Source organism: Cryptotermes secundus, unplaced genomic scaffold (genome assembly GCF_002891405.2).
Source record: "Cryptotermes secundus unplaced genomic scaffold, Csec_1.0 scaffold299, whole genome shotgun sequence".
NCBI classification, from domain to species: Eukaryota; Metazoa; Arthropoda; class Insecta; order Blattodea; family Kalotermitidae; genus Cryptotermes; species Cryptotermes secundus.
In genome coordinates this window covers 511,550-531,780 of record NW_019739215.1, presented here as the reverse complement: position 1 = coordinate 531,780, position 20,231 = coordinate 511,550, and the positions used below count along the sequence as shown (strand labels likewise).

The window sequence follows — 20,231 nt, the reverse complement described above, 5'->3', positions numbered from 1 at the left end:
GAAAGTTTCATGTTCCTATCTCATAGAATTTAAGAACAATGATGAATAAATCATTTTCGAGCAAAATTTAAATGGCCGGCTGAATATATTACCGCCGGAGACGCGGCCGCGGAATTTAAATGACCGCGTCAAAGGGTTAAGGGTTGACTACCAGTCCCCCCCCCCATACCATTATTTCTGTTTTCTTCTCCAGAAAGACTTATCGTCATGCTAGCATCAAGAAAAGTCTTTGCTCATAACAAGCTCATCAGCTATCATCCTGCAAGTTAGCCAGTGGTTGGGTCTTAAAAGTTCCCTGGTTTTTGTGACATTTTTGTCTGTTCTCTGCATTATGGGAGCACCTTGCCTTTCTTCATTGTTCACATCTTCTCTGCCTTCTCTGAAATGTTTGTGCCACTTGAACATATTACTGTTGCTCATGGTAGATTCATCATAAACTGTTTTTAACATCTCTAAAGCTGCACCTGGAGATTTCTGTAGTTTAACACAAATTTTCACATTTACTGTCCATTCCATCATATGCTCCATTTTCACGTCTGGACAGAGTTGACGAAACAAAGTCATCTGATGAGCCACTGTTCAGCAATACTAAACACAATTTATCCAGACTATCCATGTGAACTCTGTCTTGTTTGTGTCACGTAACATTCCAAGTAACAGCATTGCAGGATCATTTGGCACAAAATTAAAAATAAGTCTTGAAACTTTTTTGCCCAACCTTGTAAGCAGTTGATACAGCACTGATAAATAACTACATAAACAAGTTTTGGTGTGGTAGGTAAATGTGTCATAACTATGCATATAAAATAGGGAGTAATGTTGCTTCATTAATGAGATGAAAATTTCATGTTACATGTATTTGTATTAACTTCACTATTGAGACTTCCATGACAGAAATGAAATTATGGTAAGGGATGCAAAATGGGGTGGGTACTGATATTGAGTTTGACTTATATGAGCACATTACAAAATGCTGCTGTGTAAATAAATAAACTCATCAGATTTTATGCTTGGCTGCTGAAGATGGGGCACTTTTTTTTTATAGCTTGCCTTTTTTTTTATCACTGGACATTATTGAATTTGTACTGTAGGGTTAAGAAGTGGACCAGAGATGCATAACATTACCAAAATGAAAGCAAGCGAAGGAACTATAGCCAAGCAAGGGACATGGAATGAGTATGAGAAAGAGGAAGAACTGAAGGCAAATACTGGTAATCATGAACTGATGCAACAGCAGCCCAATTATCCAGGAGCAACACTTGTCAGTGGCTTCACAGCACAGGGTAATTTTGTGCATTTGTAATAATCCCTTGAACTTTATGTATTTTAAATCAAGTGTCATGTAACTTCGAACAAGGCCAAGAGTAACCTTGAATGCGCAGAAGAAAACTGGCCACCTGTCACTTCTCACACCCTCAAACCCACCCCCTTGTCTGAAATTTTATTCTATGCATTCAGGGTTACTCTTATCCTTGTTCGAAGTTATGTGACACTTGCTTTAATACATAACACTTCACCATATTCAGTTTATTTCTTAATTTTAACACTGAGCAACTGGAACAAGATTTTTCAAGCATTTGAGAGTTTGAAAAAGGAGCTCTGTAGAGATCTGTGTACAAAAACATGGTGAACTACCAGGTTCAGTTGGTAACACATCTACTGCCATGCCTTCATACCAGGAATTTAGCAGCTGGGCAATTTTTTCACCAAAACTGGATTTTGAACTAGCTGCAATTAAGATGGAACTAGAAGAGGACAAGTGAAAGACAGTTGACTATCATGGCATATTTTGATTCAGTCTTTAACAAGTTATGCTTAAAGTTTCTCTTCATTTGAGCATCATATATAGGAGAAAATTATATACATATACACAGTGGCATCAGCCTGTTACTTCTCATGATCAGCACCAGCACACAGTAAACTGTACCAGACAAGGTGACAGGATTGGCAGTGAATATGTTAAGGAAATAATGCAGGCTTATGAGGTCACAGTGCTGTGTGTACGCGTCTGTGTGAACCTCTCTTCACCTTTTTAACAGTTGACTAATTTGTCACAAAACTGGAAACCACCCCAGTGTTGTACATATCCCAGAGTACTAAACAGCAGTAGTAAATAAAAATTTAAATTACTAAGTTACAAAGCCAGGCCAGCTTTTGGCCAAAATCTCTGCAAGTAGCTTTGCCTCTGTCTCAAAACAAATGATCATTTCTCACCTCCATAATTACCAAAGTGAGCGCTATCGCCCTTTTCATAAACAGGTACAATGATAAGTAGATTCCTTCTGCTACTATTACATATTCCAAACAGAATAAATAAGTTTATGGATCTCAGAATACCATGACTGGTATATTTTGATGGAATTTGAAGCCAATTTTAGTATTTAACAGTGGTAATCTTTAATATTGACCAGCTTTTTCATTAAATAATATTTTGACTTTAAACACTGCATGGCTACTTTTCAGACAAAAATATGTCAACTGTCATGGAGTTGCTTGCAACTCTGAAGCTGCTTGTGGTCACCTCTGATGTAGGCCTTTGGCATGTTCTCCCACTGAATGAAGGTTATATGTGTAATTCATTTTGTTTATTAGATGTATCGTTCTGTTTTGTTGACTGAAATTTCTTTTGAATAATGTCTAATGTTGTGTTATACAGAGCCACAACCAAGTGCCCTGGTTCGCCTGGCAGCAGCTATGACAGTAGAATGTGGAAAGAGTCGCATCGTTGCTAGCTTTCCTGCCAGTCTCATTCATGAGCTCGGTGTGACACATCTGACTCTGAATGATGCAAGCTGTGTATCACAGTCAAATGGAACTCACATTCTTCTGTCTAGTCTGATAACATCTTGTGGCAGCACTGGTGATAGTGATGGCAGGGTTGTCTCCACTACAAATTTTGTGAGTGCTCTTTAGAGAAATACATAGTGTTAAAGTCTGGTTTGAAACGTTGCATTCAAATATGAAATATTTTGTCTTTTGTAAAGCATAACATGCAACATTCACAGATTCATGTGACATTTGGTCCAGAGGATGAGAGTGATGATGAAGACTTTGAAGAATCATCTGGCTGGTATGGAGAGGGTTCATTGGCATTGGGAAAAATTCCCATCATATGCAAGGACCGTCCACACTTTCCTGTATCCAAATCAGGACTGGGGAATGCTGAAGATCCATTGATAGTAAGTTGATTTTGCAAAACCCTGTACATCAGCATCGGTCACTAAAATGCCTAATCTACCTATGCTGGTCGACAGTTGTACCTTGTATAATGTTATCGTATTTAATTACTTGTTCTGTACTGTATGTAGCAGAGTCTTGTAACATAACACAATATTTTATTTATTCCTTCCAAATAATGCAAAGAATGCTTCCCAAAGAAAGATACACCAAAGTACTCATATTTCATGTCAAATTTCCTGAAAATAGGAGAAGAAATACTACAGTCAATTTCATGGACTGTGGTTTGTCGCACCATATTACAAGATGCTCACATACACATGTCCACATCCTCCCTCAAAATAGTCTCCATTGGCTGCTATACAAGTGTGCCAACATTGGTATAGCTGCTGGAAACACTGCTGGAAGATATTTACAGGAAGGTCCCATACAGCTTCCCTTGCAGCAGTGACAGTCTCCTCGGGCAACTAAAATCAGCACCCACATAGCTCTTAATTCGAATGGGGTAAGAAAAAGAAATTACACAGTGTGAGATCAGGTGAGTCTGGAGGGTGTGGCAAAATGGTGACCTGTTATTTTGCCAGCTTCTGTTGGACAAGCACAAAGTGATTTGCAAGGGCATTGTTATGTAGAAACAGCCAGTTCTCATGTGACAAAGCTCAGGACTCTTACGACGAATTGAATTGCATAGACGGCGAAGGATATCCTTGTAGCAGTGCTTGTTTACAGTCACTCCTGGGATGAATTTCATATGAACAATTCCAGATGAGTTAAAAAACATTTCAAGCATTACCTTGCTTTTTGACCTGTCCTGTTATGGTTTCTTCTTTCTTGGCAATGATGGTAATTTCCAGGTTGCCAATTGTCACTTCAGTTGTGGATCACAAAGAAAACACCATGTTTCATCTTCTTTTATTATCATTTGAGAAACATCCCACCTTTGTCAGCACTGTTGATCAGATCACCGCAAATGCTCACGTGATTGTTAGATTGGACTTGCGTCAGGACACGTGGAACACTGTGCTGGGTAGCACGAGACATGTTCAGGTCATCATACAGAACTCTGTGGCAAGTACCATGGCTAAGCCCTGCTACTGTTTCTGCCATTTCAGCTACCATTTGGAAGCGGTTGGCAAGCACCAAAGTCACAATTTCTTTGATCTTGAGTTCAGTTCTGACCGTTCTTGGCTGACTGGTATGCTCATCATCTTCCAAACTGTTTCCCCTGTGCAACATGTTTGTGCCACTTAACCTTTAATGTGCAGACTTTTAAATTGCCAGGAGCCCTGTGCAGCCGGAATTTAAATCACCCTAATTAATTATCACCGCAAACTTTCAGAAAAAAATCCATATTTTCTGTTCTATGCAACATAGAAATATGAACTAAAAGGAACCTGAAAGACAATAAAATTTTCTACATATACGTAAAAGAACAGGTTTTACAAATGAAAATTAACTGTGAATATTTTGTCATGAAATGCAAAACATAGTCTATATTATATATGTTATGAGTTCCAAAGGACTTACCCATTGTTTTTTCTTCAATCTTGAATAATGCTAATATTGTAGATATGATCACACTATGTACAATAATATTTTGTTCAGACTGTATGCGAATTTGAACTGCGTCACTTCACAGTTTACGCTATCTCACACTCTGACGCACGTGTGCCATCTCTCGAAACAGTCCTCCACACAGAGCGCAACGTTACACTTTTTACGGTAGTAGGCCATGGTTCTGCGCTTCTTATTCTGGAAACAAATATGACACCGTCTTTGTTTTCCTTTGGCTGGCCAGTGTTGTGAATGTTTCACCTCCAGTCGACTCAATTGGGCCCCAGATGAACTTGGCCTCCCCGAGAAATGCCACTGACTGTGATATTTGCCTCATGCAACTGAAGAATCAAATCCCGCACCAATATTTCGCGGAACTTTTTGTGTGTCATTTTTCCACCACATGACTTGTGTAATAGATATGCATTAAGAATAGTCATATCTAGAAGGTGGAAAAACAATTTCTTTGTCCACTTCCATGTCCTCCTAGCCATGCCATAACTGTTTACCATCCTGTCAGATTCATCAACAAAGCCCATGTGTGCATTGTAGTCTTCAATTACATGGGGTTTGACAGCACGGCCGGATTCTTCTCGGAAGTTGCCTTCCAATGGAGGAGGGTGCAAATTCATCAGAACATACACATCACACTTGTCTTTCCAACAAACAACACTTAGCTGCCCCTTGACTCATGTAACAACATCCCCTTTTTTCAATTTCATTGACTTGGGCCGAATTTCTTGTGGCATTCCACACCTATCATTGCGAACGGTGCCATATGAATTTATTTTCCTGTCTTAAAGATCGTCAAATAAAGCAGGAGAACTGAAATAACTGTCCATGTAAATTTTGTGTCCCAAGCCTTCTACTCTTCGAATTAGCTGGAGAACAATGCCATGTGTCGAGGTAATTTCTTCTGTCGCAAGTTGCCTTTGTTTGCCCAAATAAACTGTCATGTCATAAGTATACCCAAAAGAATCGCAAAGCTTGTGAATTTTTATACCAAATCTTTTGCGTTTCTTTGGAATATACTGACGAAAAATCACTCTTCCTTTAAACAACACTATGACTTGATCAACAGCAAGATGTTCTGCTGGATTGTAAAGTTCACAAAATTTGTTGTTGAGATCGTCAAAAATTTTTCTAATTTTCCAGAGCCTATCATACTCTGGGTCATCTCGATTGGGAGGAGCTTCATTATTTTCAAAATGTAGGAATCTCAAAATATGGAAGAAACGGTCTCGTACCATGGTGTTACGGTAGAATGGAGTGTAGTATTGCGCATCTCTTGACCAGTAATCTTTGAGGGTGTCCTGTTGATCGTGGCCCATTTGAATAATTATTGCCAAGAAGTTATTTATCTCTTCAATTGTGATGTCAGGCAGTTGAACAGAAGGGCCTGGAGCATCTTGGCATGCCATAAATTGGTGGAAATATCTGTTGGTTTCTTGTAACAAAATTTGGAATATTTGTTGGAAAAACAGAATGAAAATGGAAAAAGGAGAAGACTGTGCATTTATATTGGGAGCAGCTGATCTGTTGATTCCACTCGGAGGACCAGTGAAGTCTGTTACCTTTGGTGAATCCCCGGGTCTTCTATCACAAAACCTAATTTCTGTTTCCTCTGCCTCGTCTGATGATGATGACGACAACGACGTATCTGCTCGAGGTTCAACGAACTCACTGATATCTTCTAACTCTTCATCAGATTCCTCTTCCATCAATATTTCCTCCAGCTCTTCTGCATCGAGAATTTTGGAATATCGGGCACGTTTTTGAGGTTCCATCTTGGGGAGAGGGGGGTTTCCAGCAAAATCGAATAAATTATGATGATTCACAAAGACTCGCAAAATAGTGATGCGAAGTAACTGTAATAGTATGGTACAGTAGGCCAGAAGTGGCAGCAGTACAAGAGACTTAGTCCCACCCCACTAGCAATAAATAATAATAATTGTAATAGTAGTCTAAAAGGTGCCAGTCCGACACTGATACGGAAAGTCACAGTGACGAAGATGCCTTCTACTCACAAACAAATACTGGCTCAGTGGGTTTATACCTCTTCCAAGACACAAAATAATATAAACAGAAATATATGAGAGTCTGACACTAACTTTTTAAGTGAAAAAGAAATATAACACAATCCGACACTGACTTCCTAACTGATAATTCGCCACTGAAAACCAATACTTGAATACGTCACACTTCCTTGAAAGCTCTGGAAGCACTGATCTGTAAGCACTGACGAATATTTCCTCTTCAGTTCTCAGAACAAAGCTGGGCTACATTTGGCTCACCAGTTCATAAACAGTCATATATAAACATAAATAGTTTCGAAATCAGGACCAACATAAACGATTTGTTTGTTCCGAGCTAAGGAATGAACCACTGACATGACTTCACGTAGGTTTCTTTTGGTTTCAAACCCAAGGTCAAACTGTCAGCACTCCTAAAGAGTGCACGTGTCCTGCGACACATATACGTGTCATTCGGCCAACTCCGCTCCCTACTTGCAACATGTATACGAGTCATTCGGCCGTTGAAGGTTAAACACAGCACTGTGGCACAAAGATTCTTTGCTGTATGCTTGCTTGATCATCTGAAACGTTTTGCTAGCGGATTTGCCTAATTTCTGGCAGAACTTGACATTTTCCCATCGCTCAAATTGCAACATTCTTGATTTCCGTTGCTCGCAGACAACCACCCTTCACAACAGTGAGTTTCTTTCAGAATACACCGCACATGCACAACTGCTTCTTGCTGGGATAAGAAATGAATGGACACAGCGCCATGTTATGGAGCCACGTATCTGCTGTAGTGCATAACAGCGCCACTATGTGGCCAGCCCACAAAATTATTGACTGTACTGCATATATTATTGTAGTCACCAAGTCACTACTTGTGTAGAGTTTCGTGTATTTATCACCTGACACATTAATATTTGTATAATTTCTTTGTTATTGAGTGTAATTGTAGGAAGCTTTTATTCTATCACTCTGCACATTGGTAATGCTGAACTGAGTAACAAGATAGCATTATATACAATGGATCAGAAAGTGTTTATTATTGAAACCTTATACTTCTGGTGGTTAATGTGTTGCTGTGAATAGAAGATATCATGACGAGTCTTCTGCTCATGTTCCACTATCCAGAAGAGAGAGACAACCAGATTGTTGAACATTTTGAAGAAGCAGGAAGTGTGTGTAATAAGCATATGAAGGGATGCAAATGTAGCATATTATACAGAAGAATTTGTTGGTGCAGCATGGGACGCAATAGCAAGAGGTCCAAGAAAAAGTATGCATCATTTAGCACATCAGTTGGAGTCTCAACCAACACTGCATGGAAAGTCTGTCATGTTGACTTGTCATTGTTTCCATGCAAATTGCAACCATGTTAGTCTCTGTTGATGCTGATTGGTTCCAGTCCTTTTTTATCTGATGATTATAAATGACTGGGAACTTCTTTTTATAATTGATCCTCAGTAATTTTAAATTCAAAATCTTATATATTTTGATATTACTGGAACTTTATTGTGATCTATAATATTGTTACGTGTTTTCTGTGTGTCACGCAACAAATAAATCCACATAGGTCTCAAATTCAGTAGAGCCTTTATTGGACACTTCACTTATACAATCACGAGTACAGTTACTTTCCACTGCTTCACTGTAATATTTCAACTGTCTTCCTCAGCGGTTGACTCCAGACTGACTCCTTCAGCGACTAATTCCAGACTTGCTTCTTCTATGGAGGCTAATACCAAACTGTCTTCTTTAGCGGTTATTGGCAGACTGACTGTTCGAATGCATTCAACCCCGTTTTATAACCTCGGCCGCTGCTATGCAAACGAGCCTTTGTTATAACCGTGGAAACTCATCTCTATGCAATGCTCACTGTTAGAATTACTGTATCACTATTGTTACTTCCTAGGCAACGGCCTGTTCTAGCGTTTCCATGGAAGTAACTCATCTGGATTCCAAACACGTTACAATATCGTATTCCATTTTCTTGTACGTGGAATATGGTGTTTATATAAGGGCTGTGCCATAGCTCAAGTGGCTGGCTTCCCACCGCGGCACCCCATGTTTGATCCTGGGTCTGGTCAAGTGGGATTTGTGGTGGAGAAAGTGGCGCTGAGGCGGGTTTTCACAGAGTACTTCAGTTTCCCCTGTCAATTTTCATTCCACCAAATTCTCCATCATCATAATCACCCGAAGCAGGCTACAATAGGCCAATCAGTGACCAAGTGGACCCAGTTGGACTCCACCCCCCACTAAGCGAAAATGGTGTTTATATAGAAATCTCTAGATTCTGGCAGGGCGAAGCAGTCTGGAGTTCTGACAGTTATGAGCAGTCATTAATTTAGCTTGGGTACAGGAAATGAGATGCGTCTACAAAAGTCAGTGAAAAAGCCAGGTCAAAACTCGTTATAATTCCTGTCAATGAGGAGCACTCAAGGGCCATTGTGTCTTGGTTACCTTGTTCACACTTTCCTACAGGAGATGGAATAACATGTATATATTCACACCATGGAGAATTCAATTTTTTTTTTTAATTCCCAGCATGGGATATGCAATCCATTTCCACACTTCTCAGTCTTTCTCCATATTCTGAAGTGTATGGATGTGACCCTTGCATGCTCCGAGACCTAGTTTGCAGATCAGTTAATAAATTGTAATTGTAAGCATTAACGTACAATAAATTAAATAGTGTGGTTTGGAGAACAATAAGTGAATCAACATCAAGCTGGATCAACTCCCATTGTACCTCTTAATTTGGCACTGCTACCCTGAGTCTCATGCTAACCGACCCAGCTAGTTTCCCATACCTACACCAACCTTCTGTAGTGCGATATGTACGGACAACTTGCAAAGCCAGAAACAGATGTAGCAGGGATAGCACCATTCCATTCGAGCTTATATTACAAAGGTGGGTTGGAAAAGAGCGGTGTTATTGCTTAAGATGGAATATGAGACAATGCACTTTTGTGAGGAGTATGGAGCGTTAATGGAGGACAGTCTGGGTGTCTTGATTTTCACATAGTTCTCCAATGAAGCACGCTTCCACTTGGGTGATTATATTAACAAGCAAAGTGCCTGGCATTGGGCCTCAGAGAATCAAAGATTTACCGTTGCCAATCCATCCAGAGATTACAGTGTGGTGTGCGTTATCAAGCATCAGAATATTTAGTCCCATGTTCATCAAAGGAACAGTCACTTCTCACGTATGTTTTCTGTGGGGGCTCTTAAGGGATGGGATTCATAAAAATTTGCACACACTTCTGGAATTGACAAGTCATTCTGTTAGAAACTGAAACCACTTTTATCGAAGTTCAGCCAAGGTTCTGAACAATTTTGTTCTCTGTTTGCATAAAGTTCATGATTGTCAGGGACATGACATGGAACAAGGTTTAGCATCACAGACAAAATGTCAAAGTTTGTAGAATAATCTTTTAAAGTTTCACATAGTTGTGTTCAATAACAAGGAAGTTACACAAATTTTAATGTGTCCAGTGATAAAAAACGTACTGTATTTGTGTAAAACAGTGACCATGGCAGAAGTTATTTCTAAGATTTCAAAATTGCAATTTACAGAATTTCAGACTTAGTTGTTTAATGACCCTTCCTCAGTTACATAGTGTCATGAGGTTTATTTTTAGAGTGTCCGTTTTATTATCTTGTGTAGTAGGCTGTTACATAAATATTTTCTGGAGAGAGGGAAAGGTGATTATATGGATGTAAGATTGAAAGTATGTCCATGGCGAATGAGTTCATGGACTTATTTTATTATAATAAAGAAAAAAGGTAAAGTTTTCCCTGTGCTTAACTAATTAAGCACTAACCATGAAGCTGTATGGGGGAGTGGAGCTGGGATAGTTTAGTCAGTATAGCAACTGGCTATGGGCTGGATGACCGTGGGGTCTGAGATCCAGTCCCAGTGGGGGCAAGAATTTTCTCCATGTTGTCCACACTGGCTCTGGGGTCCACCCAGTCTCATATCCAATGGGTACAGGGGGCTCTTTCCCCGAGGGTAAAGTGGCAGGGCCATGAAGCTGACCACTCACCTCCAACTAGTGCTGAGGTCAAGAAAATGTGGATCTGTACATCCACTTATAATAAATAGTAATGTAAAGGGCCCATGGATAAACTTTTAAAGAATCAGAAAATTTTCATTTGGGGCCATTTTTAAAGTCACTCAGAACAGCATTGCCTCAATTAAATTTGAAAAATGTTTTAGACAGATTTTGTTTATTTGACAGAGAGAATTAATGAATGTAATTTGTATGATCTCATTTTGGGAAGTAGTGCACAAGGTTATTTTGAACTTTGTGCAGTCCATTGGAGACAAAGGACTTAATACAAGGTGGTTCAAATATGACCGGGACTGATTTTTTTTAACCAAAATTGCCAAACAATTACTTGCACATGTCGTCTTCAACGTACTCCCCTCCGGAGTCAACACATTTTTTCCAACGTTCTGGAAGCATCCTGATGCCCTTTTCAAAAACGTTTTGTGGTTGGCGGCGTATCCACTCCCGAACATTCTGGATGATGGCGTCGTCCACAAACCGCATGCCTTGCAAGTCTGATTTGAGGCTTCTGAACAGGTAGAAATCAATTGGTGCCAAATCGGGACTGTACGGCGGATGTGTCAGAAGGTTCCATTTCGATTTCCAGAGGCTTTCCTTTGTTGTTTTGGCCATATGGGGGCGTGCATTGTCTTGAAGGAAGGCTACCCGCTTTCCACCTGTCTTCTGCTTGGATCGGATCTTTTCCTTCACGTCTGTTGCCAGGAGGTCTGAGCAATAAGCTGCATTGAATGTTCTGGCATCTGTCAGAAGGTCTACATGGATAACCCCCTGCCAGTCCCAGAAGAACGTTGCCATCACTTTTCCTGCCAAACAGCTCCTCTGCGCTCTCTTGGGTTTGGGAGAACTGGTATGCCGCCACTCACGTGATGATTGCTGGGACTCAGGAATGAAGTAGTGCACCCACGTTTCATCAGTGGTCACTATAGACTTCAAAAATGCATCACCTTTGTTTTCAAACTGCTGTAGGAGACGACTGGCAACTTGCAGGCGCACCATTTTGTTCACGTCCGTCAAAAGTGCATGGTACCCACCATGCATTCACCTTGCGATAGTGCAGGTGGTATTTCATGATGTCTTCTACACTACCAACACTGATGGACAGCATTGCTCCAAGTTCCTTGATAGTGATGCGCCTATTCTCACGAATAAGTGCATCTTCACGATCAATGTTTGGCTTGGCGATGGATGTTCACTGCCGACGATCATGCGGTTCATTCTCCACGCGCTCTCTGCCCTCTCTGAAGCACTTACACCACTCAAACACACGGGTCCATGAGAGACACTCTTCCCCATACTGTTGTTGGAGTCTGTGGTGAATTTTAGCGGATGGGACGTTTTCTCCAACGAGGAATTTGATCACAATGCGTTGTTCTATGCTCCACGGTACCTTCTGTTCACTCATCACTCTAGCAACTTCCAGACAGGACTGAACAGGTTCTAACCCTAACAGGAGGGAGGGTGGAGGTTGTGGCGTCACTCTCTCAAGGTCACACAGCTGCTGCCCAGTGCAGCTTGTTTACAAAAAAATCAGTCCCGGTCATATTTGAACCACCTAGTACACTGTTGTGCAGCACCAGTGCACATTCTTAGGTTTATATTCATTGTCACATTAAAGTGTCCCAGCTCAGTTTTCCTTTAATTTTTATGCTTTCTTTTCCCAAAGTTCAATCCATAATGGAGAACCCATATCTGCCTATATATTGCAGTTCTGAAACTATTGCATGCATTTTATGAAATTTATACTAAGGGTAGTTGCACTAAAGGGTTGGAGAGTAAGCAGAGAAAGTACTCTTCATCTCTGAAGATGAAGGTAGTATTTTCCCCCAAAATATGACTAATCTTCCATCAACCTACATGACATATCTCGGAAGATATTAGTTCTCATAGTTTCCACTGTGAGAACCTCACATATCACTGAACTTAATCAGATTTCTCAAAAATAACGTGTAATGAATTGCATGACATAACTACAAGTATCATTAAAGTCTACAATTTTTATTGGGCATGTTTTTCATTGTGGTGAAAATTTAATTATTTGCATTAATATTTTGCTGGTGTGGACCTTGTGGGCCCAGATAGTGCTTAATCTGGTCGACCCTGACTGTTCAAGTATTCAGTTATCATGCATGCCTCCGGTTATGGTGAACTTACACAATTCTTACCATAAATGTAACAGTATTTTATTATTTATTTATTTATATAGCACAACATGTTTTGACCTCAACTGGGTCATCTTCAGGTGCTGCAAATTTCTCACATACTGTTACCAAACTGCAACACTATCCCAAGGCCATGCCATAGCTCAAGCGGTTAGTCACTGGTTTCCCACCACAGTGGCCCGGGTTCAATCCCAGGTCTGGTCAAGTGGGATTTGTGGTGAACAAAGTGGCGCTGGGGCAGGTTTTCTCTGAGTACTTTGGTTTCCCCTGCCAGTCTACATTCCACCAAATTCTCCATCATCATAATCACCCAGGGCAGGCTACAATGGGGCAATCAGTGGCCACCATGCCGAGTGGACCCAGTTCAACTCCACCGCCCACTAAGCAAACTGCAGTGCTAACATTCCCATTCTTATAAATGGTTCGTACCTGAAGAAGACCCATTTGAGGTCGAAACATGTAGTGTGTGCTATATAAATAAATAAAGTATTGTTGTGTTGACTTAAGAATTATATATGGTAATTGTATATGCGCAACAGGATGCAATCCTTAAAAATACTCCAGTTATGGTTTAACTGTGAATAATGACCACAAATGCAAGGGCAGTGAAAAGAAATGTGGGGCACACTGTAGGGTAGTTGGTTGAGGAAGTATGCTACAAGCTGGAAGGTTGTGGTTTCGAGTCCTGATGAGGTGGATTTTTTTCAAGTGGCCTAATCCTTCCAGCCACACTATGGTCCTGGGGTTGACTCAACCTCTATCATAAATGTGTACCAGGACTGTTCTTGGTGGCTAAAGGGTGGCCAGTGCATAAGGTTGACAATCTTACTGCCATCTGTGAGCTGATTGTCTAGAGAAAATGTGGGAGCCTCAACGTCTCACAACCCTGTGGGCCTTCCTGGCCTGTTACAAGGATAGCTTTACCCTACTTACCTTTTGTATTACTTGAATATATGAATAAAATATTAAATTGCTAAGATACTATTCTGCTTTGTTTAAATAATAATTAAAATGAATTTTCATTTGTGATTACTTATGGGGTGGGGCTCAACTAAACTGGAGTATTGCCAAATCCATACATAGGTTTGCAAAATCTGTAGGAACGTAATGTGAACAGTAGAATTTTCCATAAGGATGCATGTTTAAGAATGAACTTGGCAAGAGCCCCCCCCCCACACTTTTTTTTTTTTTCTTCTTCCAGAGGCCACTGTTGGGAATATTTTATCTTAAGATGACATACCATGACGCGTGTTTTAGCGGACTGTATCATGGTATGGTGGAACAGATGTGTAGTTGAGTCTGACACATTCTGGGAGAGGATAGATGGAATGGCTAGACAGCACAAGAAATTAAAATATTTCTGTCCACTTGTCTGGGTGTGTTCTGTTCTCACCTAGATAAAAAATGTTTTAATGAGGAGCCGAAGGGATCAGTAGGAAAAGAGAAACTGTTGATCTCATTATATGTAGGGTTTTAGGTTCTTGCTGCAGTGGTTTTGAAGAGTTCTGTTTTCTGGGATATAATGCCATGTAGTCTGTTTATGTCAACTGACATTTCATAGAAACAAGTGCGTTCAAGCTTAGTTTGCTACCTGCTTCATGCTGGTTTCTTGCTTGGCTTATTCTTTGGCCATGGAGAAGTAGGCAGCATGTTCCTGCGAAATGTTGGTTGGCTTTCAACAGACTATATGGTGGTATATCCCAGGAGAGAGAACTCTTCATCTCATGATATGATTTCATTTCTAAGGGCTCAGAGGATATTTTGAATACTGGATCCAGCAGTAAGATGACCTTGTACCATATGGAACTGTACAGGGATAAGGAACACACCGAGGCTCTTGACTTCTCTTCACCAGACCCAAGTGTCAGGGAGGCAGAATTTGACGAGACCCTTTATGTGAGGGCTTGGATTGATGGGGGTAAGTTCTGGAATTGTAAATATGAAGTAAAATGCAGTGTAACACCAGTAATCTGAACTAATTAAAGCGCTCATGTGTTTGAACTGTCACATTATTCAGATTACTTGATTTAAAATAAAATTCCAATTTTTGAATGAAATTATTTTTCTGAAGATTTATATGTACATTTATATATTGTCACTTGTATGAATGAGTACATATTGGGTTTTGATTAGTAATTGGATTTATTGATTCACTTACAGATTGTAACTACAAGTAGGTATAGTGTTATCGCTAATTCACACACTCAACAGTACACAACAGAACACACTAAGGCTTCTCAGTCTGCTGTATCATCACCTGTTATTACCTGGTAACAGCTTCCAGTGCTGTAGCTCCCTCAACTTCCATGTTCACTCTTACTGGCTAGTGACTGTCTCACAACTTACTTAGCTCTAATACTTGACCTGCTTATATAACACCTCGGCACAGACCTTACAGAAAACACCTCTCGCAGCAGTTCTTCTGTTGTTGCATCACATAGCTGTTGCATGGATCACGTGGACTCCATTGGTACATGTTACAAATCTGTTGTAGCCATTACCTAGCAATGGTCCTTCTTTACAGAGCCATTACCTAGAAGTTACTGTTGCATAGCTGCTTATTTTGTGATCATTGCCTAGCAGTGGGTCTACATGCCACAATATAAACCAGTGAGTAAGAGTGACTATAGATGAGGTTTGGATTGGTGACTGAATTTATTGACCACTTTACTGCACAACTCCTGACTGCCCTGTTCACTGTTACACACACATGCGCCCGCACACACACACACACACACACACACACACACACACACACTCTCTCTCTCTCTCTCTCTCTTCTAACACTGGAGATTCTTCAGCTTTAGCGCTCATTCCATCGCTGGCTGGATACCATCTCATGACTGAAAACTTGCTCTAATTGTCCTGCTTATAACATCTTGGCACAGACTCTGTAGAAAATACGGTTTCCAACGTTCTTCTATTCACAGAATTACTGTGTTCCCCCCCCCCATTGCCCGGAATTCTAGCTAATAGAGGACACTCTAGGTAGAGTGTCATTTATTACATAGAATTCCAGACGATGGAAAAAGTCCAAAAACCCAGTAATTCTGTGTCATCCACCATTGTCAGAATCCTTTAGAATCTACTAGTTCCTCTGCTGTTGCGTATGGATTCATTGCCATGATAACATGTTTTTGAAGGCATTACTCAATATTAGCAGGGTGTATTTACTTGTTAAAGAGTCTCTTGCCTCACAGCGGGTTTTGTTTTGTTCTTTGTTTCATGGTTGTTACCTAGAAACAGGTCTCTACATGCTACAGTATTATCCTTTTTATAATGTAGGTGCCATTCTCTTTCTTGTTCTGGGTTACCTCTTTCACCACATAGGAACACAGGTCCATTAATTCATTTTGACTGAAAGAAAATAAACCAATTAAATTAAATTTGTAAGTTTTTGGGTGCTTTTTTCTTTCCCAGTAAGTTACCTTGGATTAATGTGGGCTCACATTGCTGAGGTTCTGCTGTAATTGTATGTTAGATTAGATCACCTTGATGCCACTCTTCAAATCACCTATGCAGGAACTTCATATAATTTGTCTTGAAGTTAGAGGCACTGAGATAAAATGATTTGACACTCTTATGTAATATAATGTGTGAAACATATCTCTTGCAACCACCAGCATGGGAGCAATCCAAAATATCAGGCACAGAGGATCAGCTGAAGTTATGCAAGTTGTCATAATGTCATTGTAATCAAACTTGGCACTGTAAGGTTAACAGATATACTGATAAGGATATGAATGCTTACTTTCCCAGCAAAATGGCTTGTAACCTTCTGTCTTTAATATGCCAGCAGTTAAAAGTTAATGTTCCACCATGCATTATTCACTGACATTGTCATATGCACTGAAACCCCCATTTGAGGTTTCTTTGTGTAGCAATAGATATGAATGCTAAGAAACGGAGGAGAATCTCAAGTATAAGAATAACACTGACATCGTTAAATTGGAATCACTGAAATTGAATGTTAAATGAGAGAAAACATTAAATGGGTGTTCCACTGCATTGGTGCAGGAGGATATCGCAGGTTTTTAAAGAAACTGCTTACTGAAATGTTTCATATTTCACAAATGATAGTTATTTCCACGGTACCTGCATAAACACCACTTCAACCGTTATACAGGTATCTGCAATAATGACCCTTGTCTGAACACTCCTGCTAATGCCTCTCCACATCACATGGTTGTTAGTCCTGATGTAATGAAGCATATTGTCACATGATTGAGTGACTGTAGATGTGGTTTGGATTGGTAATCAGGTTTGTTGAACTCCTAAACACACAACTTGTGACTACACTTTACAGATCACAATCAGACACAGAAAGTCATGATCCTCACTGCACTGCTTGGTAGCAGCTTCCAACAGTGTAGCGTCCTTGTCTTCCATGTTCATTGGCTCCTGTCCTTGCTGGCTGGCACCTTTCAGCTGCAGCTCCTGAGCTGAACTAACTCACAACACACAATCAACTCTGTTGTTACATTATGTAGCTATCAGTGGGGATCGCATAGAGAACACCGTTTCCTAATTACTTCATTGTTGCATGTTACAAAGTTGTTGCCTAGCAATGGGCATGTTTGCAGAGCTGGTCCCTAGCAATGGCTGCTTATGTTGGCTTCACAGTTCTTGCCGTCAACAAATATGCCACACTGCTCCCTCCTTAAGACTGCTCCTCTCAAGTAGCCTGAGGCTTACCACCATTTCTTTTTGTTGTCAGTGCAGGCAAAAGTTTTGAGAGTGAACAGTGCTCCCACATCTCTGGCTCCTAAGCTGTGTGCAGTCTCTTCTTTCACTTGGTTGGTGGCTGGCTCCTCCACAGTGTCTTGATGCTCATTTTTCGATTTTTTGAATCCTGATAGAAGACCTGGCTGCTAGTTCAGTGACCTAATGGTCTGTCTCAGGGCCTCATTGAAATTTCTCTTGTGTGTTTTCTTGTTTTCCAGTCGTAACTGCTGTTTCAGGCCTCAGTTCTTTATGCTGCTGTTGTATTTTTGCTGCATCGGATGTCTCTTCTGAACATCCATCCGATGGGGGGAATTCTCATACATCATCATCCTTGGCCCATCTTTTTCATAGGTTCTGGTACCCCATGGTCATTTGTTGATTCCCAGATCTGTTCTTCAGTACTCCAATAATCTCTGCTGCAGCCTCTTTGTTACAGACTTCCTGATGCTCCTCTACAGCCTCTGTTTCTTCTCTATTGGACTCCAAATCCATGGCCTCGAATTTTTCTTGATTATTCCTCGTGACTTCTAGGCAGACCTTTGTTCCTTCTAGCCAGACATTCATCTTTCATTCTGTCCTTCATTGGTTACCCTTAGGCTTCTCTTCAGGGGCCTTCAATTTGACTATCATCTCTATGTGGAACTCTCTCACTTTTGTTAGCAGGCTTTCCATCATTTGTTCCGTTTCCATGTATGACACTTAACTACACAATGCAGTCTTCAATCCAGTAATCAATCAGTCCAGTCCCACTTCTGACACCCGTTGTCTCGTGATTGAGTGATGATTGCCTTGAGCAAATATATCACAAAAATCCCCCCCCCCCAGTATCAGCTCATAGTTATGGACTGGACTTCCCTCCCCAGGATGCATTTGCTTAGTTTTTGCTTATAGTTCCATAAATTTGTTAAAGTGTTGTTATAAAATGTAATCATAAGTCCTTTTACTTTCAGTGGTTCCAGTACAAGTTGTGACAGAAAATTGCTGGATCTCCAACTCATCTAATCCAAGGGAAAGTTCTCGTGTGATCCTGTTGCGGAACACTTGCCCAGTTGATTTGTCTGTGGAGATTCAGGCGCAGATTGATGCTGCAAATAATTCTCAAAATCACTACGCTTCTCATGGCAGCTTCAGTTTTCAAGTGAACAAGGAGTATGGAAATCTGGGTCAGTTTTTTGTTCATTGCCGCCTTGGTTTGTGTACATCTGATCCGGCTCATATCAGAGGGAATCTTATAAGGGTAAGTGAATCAGTTGCATTTTACATATATTTGCTTCAAGTGATGTGTATAGGACCTAGTTTCATTGGGTGAACAGGGTAGTTCTTTCCTTCTCTCAATTCTATTTGGTTGTAATATAAGGGGATTGAAGACTCCTTTCAGATTATGGAATGACAACTTTCTCATAGATAAGGGTAGGACAGAGAGGGTGGGTAAACAGGACCTTTATGGACTGCAGGCCATAAATAACATGAGATGCAAAGATAGAAATAGAGCTGGTATAAAAGTGGCAGCTAATTACAAATCTCTCATTATGATGATGATGCTGGGAAAATCCCCTCACTGTATGTTGTGGTTTTCTGTATATGTAATGTTAAGAAATTGATGGTTTCAGTGGGTTCTGCTGCTATAGCCATACTCAGTCTGGTGTGGTTTTGCTATATATCTATATGCTTATGTCATATTCATGCATGCATATATGTTTGTGTTCATGTGTGTGCATGTGCATGCACACTACCTTCATAATTAAATGAATGGAAATGTTCTTTTGTGGGCTGTGTCTGACTGGAAACACTCTCTGAGTGTTTCCCTTCATTATTATAAGTATAGAATGAAAACATTAGATGAGAGAAAAATGGATGGTTTGTTTGCAGTGTGTGGATCCCAAAAAGTACTGTTCACGTCAGAGTTTGCGTCCATATCTAGACAAGACTGTTTCCACAGCCCAGCAGTTGGCAAGTAAGGGTCCACTTCGACCAGTGCCTAGGAGGAGGAGAGTTCCTAGCTTGCAGGGTAAGCTTTTGTACTGAAATCTACCAGGAATTTGAAAATAGTACAAAAAGTAATTGAAAATTTAAGCTTTCTGCTTTACATGTTGACTTCCTGTCATGTTGCAAGATATGCATTAATCTTTATGTTTACCTTCGCAAACTGTGCTGGCCAGTGTTTATACATTTAGGTCACTTCATCTCATGTTCTTCATTAAATGTCTGTAGAATGCAGTGAAATCATGAGACTGAAGGAACGGTCAATCTGTTCAGTGACTGAAAGACTAAACAAAAACATATTTGTAGATCAAGATCAGAGTTTGTGAAAGGGCTACTTCAGTGAATATTCATGGTGTTTGGTATAAGTAAAATGAAATATGAGTTTGCTTAGTAAACATATATGAAGGCCGTGCCATATCATAAGCGTTTTTTTTTTATTGCTAGTGGTGTGGGACTAAATCCCTTGTACTGCGGCCACTTCTGGCCTATTGTACCAGCCCAAGATGATAAGTGAGGGTGATTGGCAGGGGGAACCGAAATAC

General features: G+C 40.3%; 1 protein-coding gene across 2 annotated transcripts in view; it reads left to right on the top strand.

Moving 5' to 3' along the window:
* LOC111871699 (transforming growth factor beta receptor type 3) overlaps positions 1–20,231 on the top strand; it is a 57,377-nt gene that overhangs the window by 28,127 nt on the left and 9,019 nt on the right. For both annotated transcript variants that reach the window (XM_033754363.1, XM_023864967.2), the window contains exons 8-13: positions 1,092–1,283; positions 2,657–2,898; positions 3,006–3,179; positions 14,728–14,899; positions 18,657–18,943; positions 19,576–19,714. In XM_033754363.1, coding sequence (XP_033610254.1) covers positions 1,092–1,283; positions 2,657–2,898; positions 3,006–3,179; positions 14,728–14,899; positions 18,657–18,943; positions 19,576–19,714 — 1,206 coding nt within the window. The remainder of the gene's footprint in view (positions 1–1,091; positions 1,284–2,656; positions 2,899–3,005; positions 3,180–14,727; positions 14,900–18,656; positions 18,944–19,575; positions 19,715–20,231) is intronic.